This window comes from Lutra lutra, chromosome 10 (genome assembly GCF_902655055.1).
Source record: "Lutra lutra chromosome 10, mLutLut1.2, whole genome shotgun sequence".
Classification (NCBI taxonomy): domain Eukaryota; kingdom Metazoa; phylum Chordata; class Mammalia; order Carnivora; family Mustelidae; genus Lutra; species Lutra lutra.
Genome location: NC_062287.1, coordinates 10,937,162 through 10,956,507, shown reverse-complemented (window position 1 = coordinate 10,956,507; position 19,346 = coordinate 10,937,162). Strand labels below are relative to the sequence as shown.

Sequence of the window (19,346 nt, the reverse complement as noted above, 5' to 3'; positions counted from 1 at the left end):
CTGCGCATGCTCGCGAGGACAGCACCGGTGAGAGGCGGTGCTCTGGTCGGCCGCGGCTCTATTTAGGGCCTAACATGTAGGGAGTGGCGGCGCTCGAGACGGCCGGGACTGATCTGTGGAGCAGCGAAGGGCCCACCTTGACCGAGAGACGTAACAGACACTGCGGGCAGTGTTTGAAGATGGCGCTGAACAACGTGTCCCTGTCCGCCGGCGATCAAAGGACCCGGCGGGCCTACCGCGCGTCCCTCGGCGCCCTCAGCTCGTCGGCCTTAGAGCGGGCGATGGTCTCCGGAGACAGCTTCCTCGTCGCCATGCCCGAGGCTGTTCTTCCAGGACCCGCTCCTCGGCAGGCCGTGCGGCCGAGCGTTCGCACCGAGAGCCGTCGGGCGAGTGGAGGCGGCCGGAGCCCGACCCGCTTTATAAGGGACCCCGATGGGCGGAACCGGAGCCGCCAGGCCAGATTCTCTCCGTACCCGGCCCCCGGGGTAAAACTGGATCTCCTGAGGAGCTTGCTGCAGCAGCGGCTGGTTGCCATTGGAAGTGTGATCGCAGCCCGCCTCTCGGCTTAACACCTCCCCGGCCCCTCGGTTCGCTCTTAAACAAGGCCTCTCTAACATCCTTGGCGCCTCGGCAGTCTTATTTTCAGGGGGATGTATTCTCACTGTAATGGAAAAACACGTCCGGGTCCTGCGAAAACGGCCTAGTACAGGCCTAGTACGGAGGAGACTTGACCTTCCGAATTCCCACGGTTTTAGGCGGCCAGATGGTTAGATCGGGAAGTGGGTAGAAGGGATTTTACGCTGAAGTCACCAGGTTGAACCACCCTTCCCAGAGGTTAGCATTTTTTCACGCCTGGTGCACTCCATCCCGACAACGGACCCAAATTTCTCTGCTTTCCACAAATCTTTTCTCCCACCCTGGCAGATTCTCTTACTTTGAGACTTGTAATTAGAGCTTGCGTGACTGCCTACCTCTCTACCCCCAGACTATTGCCATTACAGTTACTTTAGTTGGTGAAAAGGAAATGCTTCTTTTTCCATAGGGCCCAAGGCTTATTCTGTCATTTTGTCTTTTTTTTTTTTTTTTTAAGATTTTATTTTTTTATTTGACAGAAATCACAAGTAGGCAGACAGGCAGGCAGAGAGAGAGGAGGAAGCAGGCTCCCTGCTGAGCAGAGAGCCCGACGCAGGGCTGGAACCCAGGACTTTGGGGATCATGACCTGAGCTGAAGGCAGAGGCTTTAACCCACTGTGCCACTCAGGTGCCCCTGTCATTTTGTCTTTAACTCTTTTTTCCATCTCCCTCCACTTTTTCTTCATGAATACCTAACAGACTCCAATCTCAGTTGTACTAAAAACCAAACCTAAAATTTGCTGTTTCTTCACATGATTAAACCAGTTTCATTTCTTTCTCTCTCTCTCTCTCTCTTTTTTTTTTCTAAAGTCTCCAAATGAGTTTTTACATTTCTATTTGTCATTTTATTACTAGCATTCAGTCCCGGTTTCCTTAATCTGAGTCTGTTGTCCTGAAATACAAGGATAATTTGGGCTCACACTCTTCCTGTTAGGAAGCTGTTCATCAATACAGCATAACGTCTTCCTAAAACTTTATTTTTACTCATTCAACAGTGCACCAATATTTAAAGATCTTCCCGGCGGTGAGCACTGTAGATAAACTACAGTCCAGGAATGTATTCAAGATAGGCTAATAAATAAATAGGTGATCACCACACCCTGTTCATTAGGTGCCGTGATAACAATAGCATTGGTTGCAATGGCTTTCCGTAATGGACTGTCCTGCTTCTCTTACCTGGCTGATCACTCCTTATTTTCTGATACTGTGATTCTCTTAACCATATATTTCCTAAGGTTTACAGGATGGTATTGGGAGAAAATTAGTGGGTTTTTTAAATGCCAATTCTGTGTAAGCAGGTAGACTAGCTTTTTCCCAGTGGACTCTTGTGTCTAATTATAATCAGATAAAGCAGTTACCACACGCCACACAGTATTGAATTGTTAGAACCACATCTGAAGAGGAATGTTGGTAAATCAGAATTTCCATAAGATGGTGATTGATATATGGTGAGCGATCTGGAAATCAGATCATAGGAAAAATGGTTGAAAGGACAGAAACAGCTATGTTTTACTGAGTGCTAGGTATAAGGCAATGTCATAGAGGCTTTTATTATTTATTCAGATATTTACTGAGAACTTATTCTGTGCCTGATACGACCTATATTAAGCAGTTGGAATAGTGTCAAGCAAGATCAATAATGTCTCTGCTTTGGTGGAGCTTTATATATGTCATTTAATTCTCACAATGGCCCATAAGACAGAGGTCATACTTCATTTCACTACCCAGAAACCGAGGCACAAAGAGATGAAGTAAACTTTCCAAGGTCATACAGCTAGTCAATGATAGAGCCTTGCAGCCTTGACATCTAGTTTCATTTGAACCATGTCATACAAAAAGTTATTTGAGTAACTATTTTCTCAATTCTCCCAAGGATAGTCTATATCTAATACTCTTCTACATATCTAAAAGGTTAATGCATAATGCACAATGGATGCCTTAGACTGGGCGTTACAAAAACCTGCCATTGAGAAAGGAATCCCCAATCTACATGTTGAGTTTCAGACTGGGAAGGATAATAAAATTAAGGCTAGAGGTAAGTGTTTTCATAAAAGTTAGAGATGCCTAAAAGTGAAAAATAACAACTCTGAAGGTATGATAAGTTCAGCGAAAAAATTCAGAGAGAGGCTGAATACTACCGAGTATGAAATCGGGTTAGAGGTCAAATTAGATCTTCCCCCATTTAACCTATAATTCTGTGCCTTAAAAATTAAACTTGTTAAAATTGGAAGTGGAGAACGGGATGAGAAGAGGAAAATGAGGTATAATATACAGGATGACCATATTTCCTGTACAAACCAGAACACTCGAGGGTGGGAGAGGGTGCTATTAACTCTGCTGAGGCAACAGGCATAACTAGAGGCTGTTCCAGGCCATCTAACCCTTGGAGATGATACAGCATTAAATATGCCTTTAAAACGTATTTCCTAGCTTCAGGTAAAGGCTGAGATTTGTAAGCAAGAAACAAAAGTCTGGCATAAAAGTGCACGTGAGAGGAGCACCTGGGTGGCTCAGTGGGTTAAAGCCTCTGCCTTCGGCTCAGGTCATGATCCCAGGGTCCTGAGATCGATGGCCCGCATCCGGCTCTCTGCTCAGCGGGGAGCCTGCTTTCCCCTCTCTCTCTGCCTGCCTCTCTGCCTGCTTGTGATCTCTGCCTGTCAAATAAATAAATTAAATCTTAGAAAAAAAAAAAAAGTGCATGTGAGAAAAGGAAGACCCAAAGGGAATGACTTCATTTCTGTTTGTTTAGAGGTGAGATTTTCAGGAGTGGGGTTTTGATTGACTAATAGTGTACATGTGCAAGAGGGGAAGAAAGAAAATACTGTGGTTTATTGTGCCTTGTTTGACAGGAGGAGACCCTTGTTCACATAAATGTTCCATCATTTTAAATCTGAGCCAATGAATATCTAAATTTCCCTTATTCTTAGCATCTGTGCTAGTGTTCAAGTAACAATGTGTTCCTTCACAAAGACCGTACCATGGAGTCAAGAACCAACATAAACCTCTGTCAATGAAATTAGCTTGAAGCAGGGACAACGTTTTCCCAAGAGCAACCCATGTCATTAAAAATGTTAGTGTACAGAACGAATTTTTGTTTAATATCAGCGGTTAAGTATAGCATGTTGGCATTCAAAAACAGATGCATTTTCTAAGAGTAATGCAAAAAATAGTCCAAAAAAGTCAATACTTAATATCAGTTTTTTTTTAAAAAGACATTGTAAATTCCTGTTTGTTTTTTATCGTCTCTTATTTATCATACTCTAAGTAATTGACTAGCATATGCTGAAGCGGAGTCCTTTTAGAATATTTACTTCCTCTATTCATCAACACTAAAACTCTTAAGAAGAATGCGCATTAGGGGTATAGAAAAAAGAGGCCATGGAGACTTTCCCTCAGTATCCAATAAGCCTTACCTCTAAGAGGGGTAACTTGGACGGGAAGGAAAAGAGGGAGGAAAGTCCTATAGGAAGGATGAGTAAGTGAACCTCTGATGGTCAGAGGCTCAGCTACCTTGTGAGCTACATTGGTTGTCTTTCATTCCTTTAGTGAATCTACCCATATGTCCCTAAAGTACAGCTTAGTCTACTGATTTCCATGAAAAGTACTCTCCTTTTCCTATCAACCAAACGTATGCCTGAACACCAATGACTTCATGCCACCGATTTCTTATCTATTACCTATGCTCATTCAAATGCAAAGTCCTGTCCATTTTATCTTCACAGTGTATGTTTCTACATTCACTTTCATCACTTGGATTTTACTTACCTGGATATTTAAACTATTTTCTTTGCCTCTCTCTCTCTTCTTCATCCTCAATGTATATAGCCTCCAGACTAATGAGCCTAAAGCATATCTCTGATCACATAGTTACTACTTCAGTGTTCCCCACAGTCTACTCCACAAAACCTCCACTAGAAATATAAGCTATTTCTTACAGGAAACAAACAGGGTTGCTGGGAGGGAGCTGGGTAGGAAGATGGGGTCACTAGGTGAGGAGCATTAAGGAGGGCACTTGATGGAATGAGCACTGGGCGTTGTATGCAACTGATGAATCACTAGATTCTACCTCTGAAACTAATAATGCAGAATATGTTAATTAAACTGAATTTAAATAATTTTTTTTTAAAAATAAACTAGTTTGTAAAAAGACAAGCGAGAAATAAATTTGACAAGTGGTACCTGTTTTATCACCTTGTTAGGGAGTCATGATGTATAATATGTTAAACGTTCTGATAATTCCTTTAGAAAAAGAAAACTGTTTAACTTCATTTTCACCAGGATTTCACAAATTTATTCGTCCATAAGTTTAAAATCTTTGCATACTATCTCTCTTCCCGAGGAGCCTCAGTTCTACAGAAACATAATTCTATACGCTGCCTTACCTAAGAAGTTTCATGGGCTCCCCATGTCAGGTATGAAATGTAGCAGAATTTGGGAAGTTTCCAGAATGTTATTAGGCAAATTGGTCGGTTTCCTCACTTGTGGTTTGATCAGATTCAATCCCATCTTTATTCCACATGATGACTGGTACTATCATTGTCTTTGACGAGTGGGGGGAAGGAGGGAGGCAAGCATGCGTCTGCAGATTCCCCAGCCACTGAGGATCAAGACTGGCGTAATCACTGAAGGAAAGCATTAGGCACATCCCCTGATGAAAACAGGTAGGTGGGAGTATGTCTTAAGTATGCTAGTAACGTAATATTTTTTCCATGTAATGATTTGCTTGGTTGTTACCTTCGGTGGAGTATCTGAAGGTGGCCCTTCTTCAGGATACAATTCGAAATCAGAGGAGGAAAATACTGCCTTCAGCTTCCCAAAGACCTAAGAGTAACTGAAGCAATGCAGCTCTTAAGAACTGCACACTCCATAAACAGACTCCGAAGACTTTCGACAGTCTGACCACACTACGTCGCCAGCCTTCTTGTTCATAACGTGCCCAGATGGTTGCTGGCTTTTCCTGCCGCTGTGCCCATGCCTATTGTAGTCCCCTTAACTAAATTGTACATCTTGGGGCACCTGGGTGCCTCAGTTGGTCAAGAAGCTGCCGTCAGCTGGGGTCATGATCTCAGGGTTCTGGGATTGAGACCCATCTCAGGCTCCCTGCTCAGCAGGGTGTCTGCTTCTCCTTCTCCCTCATCCCTTCCCCCTGCTTGGGCTCTCTTGTGCTCTCTCTTTCTGTCAAATAAATAAATAAAATAAATAAAAATTGTATGTCTCTTTCTCTGCCAATTAAGCTTTTAGCCTTCCAGATTGGTCCAGTTCCTTTACATTCTAAAGGACACACCCATTTTAACCAGGTTAAGCAAAAAAATGGACTGGACTGATGCCAAGAGCTGGAAAAGTGTGGTGAATATTGGATGTTCTGTCTATTCAGCTACTATTTATCCTCCATCAAACAGCTCCTTGGTTTTTCTTTTCTGTGGAGCTCCCTCCCTCACCCTCCATTCATGTATTTGGGGAGAAGCTTCACACCTACCTCCAGGGATAGAGTCATAATCTGTGTTACCTCCTCTACTACATTGAAGCTCCCCAAGAGCAGAACACATGCCTAAATTTATTTTTTAAAGACTTTATTAATTTATTTGAGAGAAAGAGAGAATATAATAAGCTTGGGGGAGAGGCAGAGGAAGAGGGAGAAGCAGGCTCCCTGCTCAGCAGGGAGCCCGACGTAGGGCTCGATCCCAGGACCCTGGGATCACGACCTGAGCCGAAGGCAGACACTAAGCTGACTGAGCCACCCAGGTGCCCCTTTAAATTTATTTTTATATTTACTAGTACCTATTACCCAAAGAGTAGATATTCAGTGAATACCTGTTACATGAATGAATGAACTTCAGGTAAGCTATCTCTTCTTGGAATAAAAATCCAAAAGTGGAGCATTCAAAGAAGGCAAGGGCAGAAATTGTAGACCCTTCAGTCTAAAATTATCAAGTTATCTGGGCAGATAAGAGTAATATGGTAAGACAAGATAAGTTTTGTTTAAAGGTTTTATTCAGTTTAGAATCAATCTGCCTCTAAGAAAATAATGTAAAGATAAATCCTAATCCAAGATGTGCGCAAATATTTATGCACATAAAAATTTATGTACTTTCAAATGCCCCTATTCACAATTTTAAAAATGTGGGAAAAGGGGCGCCTGGGTGGCTCAGTCGTTAAGCGTCTGCCTTCAGCTCAGGTCATAATCTCAGGGTCCTGGGATTAAGCCCCGCATCAGGCTCTTTGCTCAGCAGAGAACCTGCCTCTCCCACTCCCTCTGCCTGCCTCTCTGCCTACTTGTGCTCTCTCTCTCTCTCTCTCTCTCTCTCTGTCAAATAAATAAACAAAATCTTTAAAAGAAAAATAAAAATGTGGAAATGGCTTCTATGTCCAAAATAGATGATGAGTAAAGAAAAAGGAATGAGTGTTTAGTGTATACCAAGTTGCCACTAACCACTTTCCCAAGGATTATTTTATTTAATCCTTACAATCATTCTATGCCAGGAGATGGCAAACTTTTTTCTGTCAAGACCCGGGTAGTAAATATCTTAGACTTTTGCAGACCAAGGGGCAAAACTGAGGCTATTATATAGGCATTTATATCACAAGACAAAAAAATTTCCACAAAATTCGTATTGATGAATTTCAAAATCTAATAGTACATTCTTTTGGTGATGCTCATACAATTAAGGCGAAGATGGAATTCTTTTTGGCAGGGGGGGGGAAACATTTCATTCCACTGGAGTTCAAAGTTCGTGTTCCCTATCATCAAAATCATTAGCAAATCCTCATTTGTTAATGCTGATTTTTAGCATGATTTTATATATTTCATCTTTGAAAATGTCTTTGAAATTTTCTTTTCATAGGTACTGCTAAATCCTGGTGTCAGTCCATGAGTATATGGTTTTGATTGAACATATTCACTGCTTGGAAGGCATTTATGCAATTCTGTTAAATTCTTCTCTTGATATTTGCCTTTTAGTATGTCATTATGTTGCAGATTAATTGCTTCCAATTGAAGGTGGAAGCTGTGCAATTGCACAGTTGAATGGATTTTCAAGTATGGAAATTTTTTTGCACTCACATCCAGATCCAAAAGACACTGTTGGAACTGTGGTTTGAACTCAGAAAATGTATCTACTACAAATTCATCTGGGTATGGAGATCTCGCTTCTTAACTTTTTAACAGCACAGGAAGTATATAAAACAGCTTGAAATCACTTGTGATTCAAAAACAATGCTAGCTGTAGAGATTGCCATGGTATAAATTTGGTGCGTAAGTGCTGTTTTGCCTTATAGCTTTAGACTTAATTCATTGAGAAACATTATCAAGCCTGCAGCAAAAGCTAATTTCCAAAGCCATTCCCCGTTCCGTCACGGGGGCAGTTCTTCCAACCACTTAAAAATGTACATGGGGCACCTGGGTGGCTCAGTGGGTTAACCGTCCAGCTCTTGGTCTCAGGGTCCTGAGATTAACCCTTGCGTCCAGCCTCAAGCTCTGCTGGGAGTCTGCTTCAGATTCTCTCTCTCTCTCCTTCTCCTTCTACGCCTCCCCACCCCCCACAATCTCTTCCTCTCAAATAAATCAATAAATCGTTTTTTAAAAATGTGCAAACTGTTCATAGCTAGAGAGCTATGCAAAAATTTGGCAAAAGGCTGGTTTGATCTGTATGCCTTAGTTTGCAGAGAATTTTATTATCTGCCCAAGGGCACAAAACTATTTAGTGGTGGAATAGGGATTCAAATTTGATCAGGCAGCCCGGCCTCATATGGTAACTATGCTACACTACTTACCATGCTAGGGTAGCCCAACTGACAGCCAGTGGGCAAATCCAGCATGGGGTTTTCGTTGGCTAACCTTTGGGGTTTTCTTCTTAACAAGATGCATTATACAATATTCAATATGTACAAAACAGAATAAGTAAAATGCAACCAATGCCCATGTATTTACCATCCAACTTAAATAAGATACTGCCCCACATTTAAAATCCCTAATGCTTACCTTGTTTGATAACCTTGTGTTCATACCACTTCCTAAAGAATCACTGTCCTGAATTTGGTATTTTGCATTCCCTCCTTTATTTTCAAAAATGACTTTTATTGCACACCTACCCCTAGTGTATCTCTGAGTGGTACACAGAATTGCTTTACAATGGTATTATATGAAACATGTTCTGTGGCTTATTTTCTCCATTTGATTTTGCCAGCACGTTTAAAAATAAAACTGGGGCACCTGGGTGGCTCAGCTGGTCCAGCATCTGACTCTTAATTTCAGCTCAAGTCATGATCTCTAGGTCCTGGGCTGGAGCCCTGCGTTGTCCGGCTTCCATGCTCAGCATGGAGTCTGCTGCTCCCTCCCTGTCTGCTCCTCTCCCTGCTCTCACACACTCTCTCTCCCTCTCTCTCTCAAAATAAAATCTTAAGAAAAAAATTTTAAAAAGAACAATAAAATTGAAAGCCTTTTGGTGGATCTACATTTTCAGTTTCTATCACCCCCTATGTCTTACACCATGCATTTCACGTATTTTAATGACCCACCAGGCAGAGGCCATTTGAGTTTGTCATGCCTGATTTAAGAAGGCACCTCATGTAGTCATTCAAAAGAAAGTTTTAATAACATGGAAATTTATTTATCTTAAATTATGTTGTAATGACATTTATGTTTACCTGGCAAAAATGATGTAAAATTGTATATATTATATGCTCCAACTTATATGAACAAAATATGCATAGAAAAGTCTACAAGTCATTTTGCCAAAATGTTACATTTGGGTGGTGGCATTTTGTGTGATTTGTAATATGTGCTTGTTATGTTTTTCTGAACTTACAAGATAATTTTTAAAATGGTTCATTTTTATAAAAATTTTAAATGTAAATCATCTGTAAGATATTTTAATAATGTCATTATTGCCTCTCTCTATTCTTCAGTCATATTAGCTTCAATTAGGTTATGTTGATTTTTTTAAGAGATTTTCTTTATTTCTTTATTTGCAAGAGAGAGCAGGAGATGGAGAGAGCATGCGCGCACGAACTTGAGCAGGGGGAGGAGCAGAGCGGGAGGGAGGAGCGGAAAGAATTTCCAGGAAACTCCACACGGAGCGCAGAGCCAGTGCGAAGTTCAATCTCATGACCCCGAGACTTGAGTAGAAACCAGGCATCCAACGCTTAACTAACCGAGCCACCCAGGCACCCAGCTAAGTTGACATTGTTCACTACTTAACATCAATCAATTAGTTCTTGCATTGTCCTTTTGGTAGATCATTCGCAATATCACAATAATCGTAGATGACATATGGAGGTGATAGTCTCTATATGCCCAAGATATAGTCTAGATTAAAAAACAGATATATTCGCTCTGCTGAATCATTTGTCTTAGATGCTGTCAAAGGAAGACTGCATTAACAGAAGGGATAACTTACGTGGTATTCCTAAGAAAGGCATCCAATAGGTAAGAATTCTCTCCTGTTGAAGGAAGAATGCGTTCCAGTGTGAGAACACCAACAGGTAATCTGTAGAGACGGGTACCTAGTCAGATAAAACTGACAAGGGAGGTCCATCAGCCCTCCTGGCTCCGGCTCCAAGCTGACCAAGCAAACATCTATCCAGCTTGTCACAAGGGAAAGAGTACACCGTCGGCTCACCAGAGCTTTCGAAGCCCAATGATTGTTGGCATTCGGCTGTATGTGTAGCTTCTTGTGAGTTTGGTTAGCAAGGAAAAGCATCCCAGAGAATCTGATTACATTGGGAGGCCTGTACAAAAAAACTCCTTGGCGTGTGAAGCCTGAAGATTAGATCCTGGAACACAGTGTCCATATCAACGTACTGCTACTCTAGAAAGTCTTATCTAGACAGTCCTCTGGCTCAGCATCTCTTAGGTCACATTCCCTTCACATCCCCTGGGCTTCACAGGTGCACTGATAATACGTTAATTCCATTTCAGTTTTTTCAACTGACTCACAAAGCCTCTATGGCCAAAGTGAAGAGTTGGCAATCACAGTTGCCAGTTTAAGTATTTTCCAATAGAATCCTAACTTTCTCTCCATTAACTGGTAAATGAACACAATATACAGGTTTTTTGGCGGGGGGGGGGGGGGTTGGCCTGGATTATCTGCTTATATTGGACAGTATTTCACATATAAGTTATTTTCATAGTTTGCTTCATTTTAGGCAAAGCAAAAGATATTGCCACCCCACAGAAGACTTCAAGATTGTTGTGGGGGAATTCTGTAGAACTTGCCAAATTAGGACATACCGGCGATTTTGAAAATAATCCAATATGTTGATGTGGGAAGACTGTGCATATAAATTCTTTCATTATCTCTCCTTTTGGCTAAATTTTAGCTCTGTGATGTGAGAGTCGGTCTGCATTTGGCATTGCTGCCATAATATTGGATGGCAGTTCCACTTGGCTCCTTTCTCGGCCTGAGTTCAGAGCAATATGGCAGTTCTGTGATGTGGACACAGTTTCTATGCTAAAGCCATCCATTTTAATAAAGTAAAGGTCTAGTCCATTGAGCCTAGTTGAATACAGCTCTTGCATTGATCTCTTCTGATGCTACAGCCGTTGAGTTCATTTCCTTAATCACATTTTCCATACGGGTGAAAGCATGAAGCTGCTTGGTATCTTCCAGAGTGCATGCATTCTAATTTCAGAATTTAATCAAATGGAACTGGCTTCCTGACAGAGTAAACAGAGCAAAATACTGTATCCAGACCAGCTGCCAAGCTAGCAGCCTGAATTTATTTTTCCTTGCTTTGCTAAATGCATCTTGAATTTTTGAAAACATAGTCCAGGTTCAGGAAATTTAGCATTTTTGAACCAAGACCAGTCAGCTCTAATATTCTTCCATAAATTCATCCATTAAATTTCAAAAGTCAGGTAGCTGAGTTAATCTTTTCTCACATGTCTGTGGCCAGAGAAGAAAACATATCCCTCCTTTCTGCTGAACGCAGGGACTATGTTCATAACCCTTGCCATCTGGGCTAATCTAATAATAGGGAGTGCCTGTTCATATCTATACACGGTTGGGTTTTTTTTTTTTTTTTTCTTTTCCTGATTACCACCTCTGTACTTCTTATTTGATTCTTGTAATGTAACTCATATCTGAAATCTTTCCCGGTATTTTTGGTGCCACTTTTTATACATCATCCCTTATATAAATATCAAAGCTTTATTTATCCCACAAACTCAACGTAGCCACCAGGACACAGACATAAAAGAGTCATTTGGGTAGACTGCTACTGCTCAAGCCGTTTGCCTTGTGAAAGAGGGCTCGAGGAGGCACAGAACATATTACCAACTCCTTGGTTATTGCTAACGCGAATTTATCCATCTGCAAAACAGACCCTCATGCTGTACGTGTGTCTTTTATTGATCACGGGTATTTTGTGAATGTTTCAGCATCCTTTAACACCCCACCAGGGAATGGTCTTCACCATTTACTCAGGAGATAGTTAGAAATGCACATGGCCTCCAATCAAATGGATACCACTGTCCACAAGAAGTTATTTACACCCTAACTTCCTAGAGGCTCTGGAATTCCCTGCCACCCCTCTCCCAGGTCAGACTCTCAGTCCCTTTTCCAGGCTGACTCCTGGTCCTGTGTCCACGTTCAGCTGAGCTATCACTTCCTCCCAGAAGCCTCTCTTGCTCTCTTCTCTTCAATTTCACACTCCTTCTTGGTTTCAAATACCATCCATATGCTACGGACTCCCAAATATAAATCTCCAGTCCAGCTCTCTTCTGAGCCTCAGACATGTGTGTATAATTGTTTGCTCAATACCCTCCTTTGGATGGCATCTTAAGCTAAACATGCCCAAACCAAACTCATTACCCCTCCTTCAAAGAACCCAAACCTAGTACTAATGTGGAATTACTTATCTATTGCTGTGAAACAAATTATGGCACAATCTAGTGGCTTTAAACAATAAGAAGTATTTATTATCTCAGAGTTTCTGTGGGTCAGGAATTTGGCATTAGCTCAGCTAGCTGACTCCTGGTTCAAAGTGTCTCATGAGTTTGCAGGCAAGATGTTGACCAGGGCTGCTGTTGCTTGAGGGCTTGAATGGGGATGGAAGATCCCACTTCCGGGATGGTTCACTTCTATGCCTTGCAAGTTGGTGCTGTCTGTTGGTGGGAGACCTCAGTTCCTCCTTACATGGACAACTACACAGGGTTCTAGAGAGCTGCTTGAGTGTCCTCGTGACATAACTGCTGGCTCCCTCCAGAGCCAGTGACCCAAAAGGAGGATGCTGTAATACCTTTCCTGACTCAGTCTCATAAGGCAAATACTGGCACTTTCTCAGTATTCTATTGGTCATCCAGGCTAGCCATGATTCATTATAGGAGGGCATTCCACAAGGGCGTGAATGCCAGGAGACAAGATCACTGGGGCCACCTTGGTAGCTGGTTACCACCACTGTCTTCACATCAGAAACCCGAGAGTCATCTTTGACACCTTCTCTCTCTCATCTTTAGTCAATATCAAGTCTAGTCAACCTCATCTCTGCTCTGACTTTGTCTCTGGTGATCGCTCTAGTCCAAGCCTCTTGACTACACTACAGGAGCCTCTAAGCTGTCCTCTCTGGTCCTACCCTTGTGCCTCTCCAGCCCATTTCCACACAGAGAGCAGCCATCTTTTAAGAATATAAACCTCATTATATAACTCTCCGACTTAATAAATCTGGTGACGCTAACAACCATGTCGAGACTTCGCTTCCTCTGTAAAATGGTTATAAAAATAGACACCCCACGGAGTTATAGTGAAGACCAAATGAGACAAAGTCTGTGACAGGAGAAAAGTGCCTGAGAGAGAACCAGTGCTTAGTCCGTTGACAAATCCAGTGCCTCTGTATATGCCTACTGTCCTGCTTCGATGGCATCTGGAGGAGATGTCTTTCTGGGAGGCAGGGGTTAGCTGAATGCATTGGGGAGGTTTGGTGACCTGTACCTTCTCTGGTAAAAGAGAAGTGCCATGGGATTCTCAGTCACTGTCTTCTGGGTCATGTAGCAAAGCAGAAATGAGAATGTAGCCATGGGAACACATGGAGTTGATGGCTTGTTCTAGCTGCGGGAACAAGACACTTAAAAAATCTCATGGCAGTGTACAGTCTCTAAACCTTAGGCTTTAAGATTTACAGGTGTCAAGAACCCCATAGAGAATCTGCTTAAAGAGATTGACCATCGACCCAGGGGAAAAAAAAAAAAACTACATAGTGGTATGCATGCAAAATTTGGCAAGTCATTTCACAGAGGCTGGAGTCCTATCAGAGTTCCTAGTTCAAACACAGCACTCCTTCCTTAGCAAGCAAATTCAAAGGCTGCTTTATAACATACAGATGTCAGAGAGAGAATTACCACATGACACATAGGACTATTTCAGGATTTTTTCTACAGTTCGTAAACCTTAATTAAAACTTTATTTAAAAAATTTAATAAAACTTTCTCTTTCAAAAGTTTATATATTTTGAAGGTATAGTTTAGCTTACAGACTAAGACACATCCTGTCTCACTCATGTACTCCTGTTCTTACTCTGTCCCTCCTTTTGCCATGGATGTCATCTTTAGTCAAAAAATTGAGTGAAGTGGCCCAAATTAGTATCAAATACTGGCCTATATCTTAAAGATGAGACCCAGTGAAAACTCAAGTGCACTCAGATTTAAGAAAGTTCCAATAGAGTTATTTAGAAGTTCAAAAAAAATTTTTTAGGGGCGCTTGGGTGGCTCAGTCGTTAAGCGTGTCTTCAGCTCAGGTCATCATCCCAGGACCCTGGGATCGAGCCCTGCATCGGGCTCCCTGCTCGACGGGAAGCCTGCTTCTCCCTCTCCCACTCCCCTGCTTGTGTTCCCTCTCTCGTCGTATTTCTGTCAAATAAATAGAATCTTTAACAATTTTTTTCAATGTATTTTTTATCTTATTTTCTAAATAAACGAACGAATTATCACATTCCATTCTCTTCTCTAGGTTGGTGTGTTGGAGTGCCCAGTAAGTGTGGGGGTAACTTCATGGCCAGCGGGGTGTCCCTCTGATGTTCTCGTTGCTGAGATCCTGCTCGGACAACAGCAGCATCTCATCGCACGCAGCCAAGCACTGGGGACAAGTGTGTGATCGCTCTGGTATCCTTTGCAGTGGAAGCAGCCTTGGACCACAGCTCAAGAAGCCGTTGTGTCGTCAGAATGTTACTACCTCCTCCAAATTCTTCATCAGCAGGACAGTGGAAAATGAGGGAAGCTAAATGGTGTGACATCGGGTACTCGCATGCCACAGGCTTCACACACGATATAGCTCTTCATTCCGTCCCCGATGTTACCGAACAACCCAAGCTCGGCCACCTGTGGCTCGAAAAGCCTCAAGAGATGGAGTTTTGATTGGAAAAGAACATGAGCTTTATGCAGGAGACCGGCCACCAGGGGAGAAGGCAGACTCTTGTCCAAAAACCACGTCCAAGGTTTCTGCCTGACCCAAAGATTTTTTTAAAGGACCTTCAGGGCAGTTAACCAGTAAAAGGGAAGTACTGCGGTCTGTAATATTTCTTGGTTATATCTCAGTGCTTGGAGATTGTGTATTGGCACCCTGGGGTGGTGGCGGAGGAGGTGGGGGAAGAGGGGGGGGAAGCGGGGGAGTGGGGGAGGGGGCAGGTTGCCCCAGAGGGTTTGGTTCTGTGTCTTTCTAGGAAACACTGCATGATCTGTAAATATACAAAGAAAGGTTTAGTTCATCAGTCACGGGGAGAGGGGGGGTGCTTGCTGAAAACATACGAAGTTGGCCAGAGGGCCAGGACAGTGGCTTCAACAAGCCCATGAGAAAGCCGTTTTGATCTCCATTTACAGAGCAGGAAACTGAGTCGTGAAGCCATCAGTCCATACTGTCACAGGCAGAGAGCGGCTAACCTGGGCCCCAGATCCAGGGCTATCTCCTGCCGGCTCCGTTCAGATCCTGCCTTTCCAGAATCCCTCCTTCAGCAGCCCTGTGTCTGCTCAGCCCTGGTCCTTTGATAAGGCAGGTTTCTGTCTTGGTGTAGAATAAAGGGAAAGTAGGAGTCCCGAGCAAGTGCTTAGATCTTCCTTTCCCGTCCGGAGAAGTACATGACATTCCCCTCGAAGAAAGGTTGCGTGATTCCAAGCTGGGAGGAGAGGCTGGGCTTTTTGGAGAATCAGGGCTGAAGGCAAGGGGAGAGTTGAAGGATCACAAGCCGACCGAAGCCTGTCGCAAGCTGGGGGAAACGGAAAAGATCCCTGCTTCGGAAACTGGTTGAAAGCATCCAGACTGTGCCTTGTCTGGTATAAGCTTGTCAGTTTGTGGGGTGTGAGCAAATCCAGGGTGAAGCTCGCCTCCAGCTTTTCTGCAGGGAACACCAAGGGCGGAGCGCCCAGATCAGAAACCTGCTATCGTGTACGGCACGAGGGGTGTGCCCTCTCTTCCCTTTCCCACTTCACATCTCTGGGGCTATTGGGAAAGATTCTGTCACTGGCACTGCTCAAGGACAAACAGGACCTTCAGAGGAGGAGACCATAATATGGGGAAAATGAGACCAGCAGAACACTCAGAGCAAAAATCTGTGTCTGGGGGAGGTTAAATTATAGTAAACAAGAGGCCATGGATGGGAGAAACTGGACCCAATTCATGTTTTTAATTTGGGTCTTGCTCAGCTCTGGGACCAAGTGCGGCACATGGAAACCACAAGCCTGGGCTTTAGGGTGGGACAGAAATGGCTTCTGTCATTCGCAGCCCCAAGCCCGCATTGTGACTCAGCGACTTAGGTAATAAACAAGTGAGCCTCTCCCCCCAGACCTTCTCCATCTTGAAAGAAGAGAATTCCTAGGAAATGCAAAGGAATGAGTCTCTAATCTCCAACAATGGGAATGCTAAGGACCCTTGGCCAAGCAGGGGCAGGAGGGACATTCCTTTTCGGTGGAGGGTGGGCAGAACGGCCCCGGACAGACACAGGTGCCCAGGGCGGCTGTGCCAGGTTCTGCTGTGTTTCTGGAGGCCCTTGTGGGCGGGCTGGTTCCTTCCCCAAACATTTGCTTGCTGTCAAGTTAAGAAAGATGCACCTGCTTTCCCCTTTCTCACGGATGTTGAGAGGACTCGTGGAGGGCTATTATGAAGGGAACAGGGAGATTCTGGAGACAGATATTGTTTAATTGCTTAAGTTTTGTCTGTGAGGAAGCTCAGATGTGGTGAGCTGACAATTGCCTGAGGCATCAGCCAAGGTTCTTGGCAGCAAAGGGCAGGCCCCAGGCGCAGTCCCGTCCACCTTGGCGCTCTGCAGCGTGACGGACATGAACTCCAGCCATCCTCATTTTAAGCTGGTTACCTGCAGAAGTGGGGAGAGGGGATGTGACCCCTCAGCCTTCGTGTCCACTACCTCCCAAGACTCCAAAGAGCAGAAGGGCTGTTAACAGGAAGAGAGGGTTGACACACTCGCCAACAGCCATGCGTGTCTAGCGCCCTTGCTTGATTTCCTCGCTGCAGTGAGAGAAGGCTGGGTAATCCCGCTTGGCAGGAGGGTGCATTTCGTTTTTAAGAGTTGTTGCGTCCACTGATGGCTCATTCAATTATGTGGCAGTCATAATCTATTTGCAAAACACTTTAGCTTGTAAGGGGATCTCGCATCCTCTATTTTCTTGGGCTTCTAACAGTTTAGTGAAATACACCCAATTTGGATAAGGTTAAAGTTTAGGGACTTCCAAAATGCAATAGTTCACGCAAAATATTTTATTTTGTCCTCCTGTAAACTGGCTGGTTCAGCATGCAGTTCTCCCCACAATTATTCATGGACCTCGGTCCTCTCTACTCCTTTCTTCCTGTCCCTTTCTTTTTTTTTTCCTTTCTTTTTCTTTTTCCCTCCCTCTTTTCTTCCTACCATCTTTCCCTCCTTGCTTCCTCCCTCTTTCTTTCTTTTCCTTTCCTTCTTTCTCTCTCTCCTTCCTTTCTTCCTTCCTTCCTTAAGTAAGCTCCATGCCCAACCTGGGGCACATTGCTTCTGTCATACTTCACTGGAAAGAACTTTGTCACATCTTCTTTAGAGAAGGTGGTGAAAGGTAGGACAGCCTGTCAGCCCTGTGTCCATGTCCATTACTACAGAAGAAGGGCAGAGTGAAAGCCAGCAGTGTGTCACACTTACAGAGGGTCAGTATTAGTTCCTCTTTCTACAGAGGAGGGGAAAGATAAGGGGGATAAATGGACTCCTTCCAGGACACACAGCTGGCTAGTGGAAAGCATCTCAGTTCTTCATCCCTCCCATCCTACCAGGACAGTGGGACAGGTCACCTGAAACGAGCCCCGCCCTGGAAGAGCGAGGAGGCATAATTAACATCGGTATGTGGAGCCCACAGAGGTAAGTGCTGGATTGTACAGAACTGTGTTCAACTCCACTTCCCTACGCTCAGGCACAAAGACAGAGGTCAGACCTCCTCTGGCTGCTGCAGTGCTAGCCCGTGGAGAGTGGATGTGCCCAGACACATAGACTCCAAGGCAGTGATCACACTCTTTTAACCAACCTTTCAGGTTACATATCTCTGCCACTAACGTGTCTCTGTGCCCATTCCAGGTCCCACTGGCTTTTGTTATTCTAGACTTCCTTATGCTTTCGACTGCTTGCTTTTCCAGTATGCTCAGTCCATGGACAGTAAGGGTTCAATGGGCAAAAGAGATCCAGATTGAGACAGCTGTGTTCGGTCATCTCCTCCATTGGCAGGCACAGTCACCAGGCCAATTCCCTCCCTCCTTCCAAGACGCCTACAGGAAATCCATGATTTTGTGTCCTATGACTCAGATCTCTCCAAGAACCATCAGCCTGTGGGCTCAAGCTTGGGGTTCCTTGAGCTGCATCCCAAAATCCTGTTAATTCTTGGTTTTGATAACTCAGAAAAGTAATTCAGGTTCCTTATAAAATTGCAGCCCCAAAGCCCTTCTGGGAGTCTCTGGGGGTGAGGGAAGGGTTGACGTACGTTACATTTCAGGGTCACCCCTCTGGGGGCCTCTGCCTTGCAGGGTGAAGATACTTGGCCCCCCGCTGATCAGTCTTCTTTGTCTCAACCCCCCGATCTGCCAAGAGCTGGACAAGAGAAACATCTTATCATGTGTTTCTCTCACTTGGGGAACAACGACACCAGGGTTTCTTGAGCTCCAATGTGTTCTAAGTCCAGTGAGATGGCTCCTTCAGTCAGGCATACCTCCCAGAGCGTGCTGTGCACCCAGGATGACTGGGCATGGATAAGTCCAAGAACCAAGGCCTAAGCACCCCTGCACAGGTGTTGGCCCTAGACACAGATGCTCATTCCCTATGACTTCACACCTCACAGTGAACTTTTGTGCCCTTCTCTGCAGTTTGGCTCCCTTAAGGGTGTCCTTCTGCTCCCAGTTGGCCAGACAATTCAGTGTGTATCTGATCCCCAGGCACTGATATGATTTAAGCTCTTTTTCTAGGAAGAACCTTGGCTTCTAGAGCCCAGGAATGAAAGTGAGATCACAAAACCTTACTCCAAGCTATATCCAAATCTCAACTCCAGTCTGTATAATATCAGTGCCAACCCCACAGGTCCCCAGGCACTGCCCAGATGAATGATTTCCTTTAATCTAATGCCGTATTGTTATAAAGATGCATGACCTTTCAGTCATGGCTATTGCCGTATTTCTGGGTCCTATCCTCAGATACATTAAGAGGAAAAAGAACATTGCATAGACTATAAGACTACAAGACTATAAGACCACAGAAATCACCAGGTACCCAAG

At 43.9% G+C, this 19,346-nt stretch overlaps 1 protein-coding gene across 1 annotated transcript; it reads left to right on the top strand.

The window, feature by feature from the left end:
* The first annotated feature begins 14 nt into the window (after positions 1–14).
* On the top strand, positions 15–618 carry C10H11orf71 (chromosome 10 C11orf71 homolog). The gene has a single exon (XM_047692740.1). It carries the CDS (start codon positions 180–182, stop codon positions 567–569), a length of 390 nt encoding a protein of 129 aa, XP_047548696.1. The 5' UTR covers positions 15–179; the 3' UTR covers positions 570–618.
* Positions 619–19,346: the final 18,728 nt, after the last annotated feature.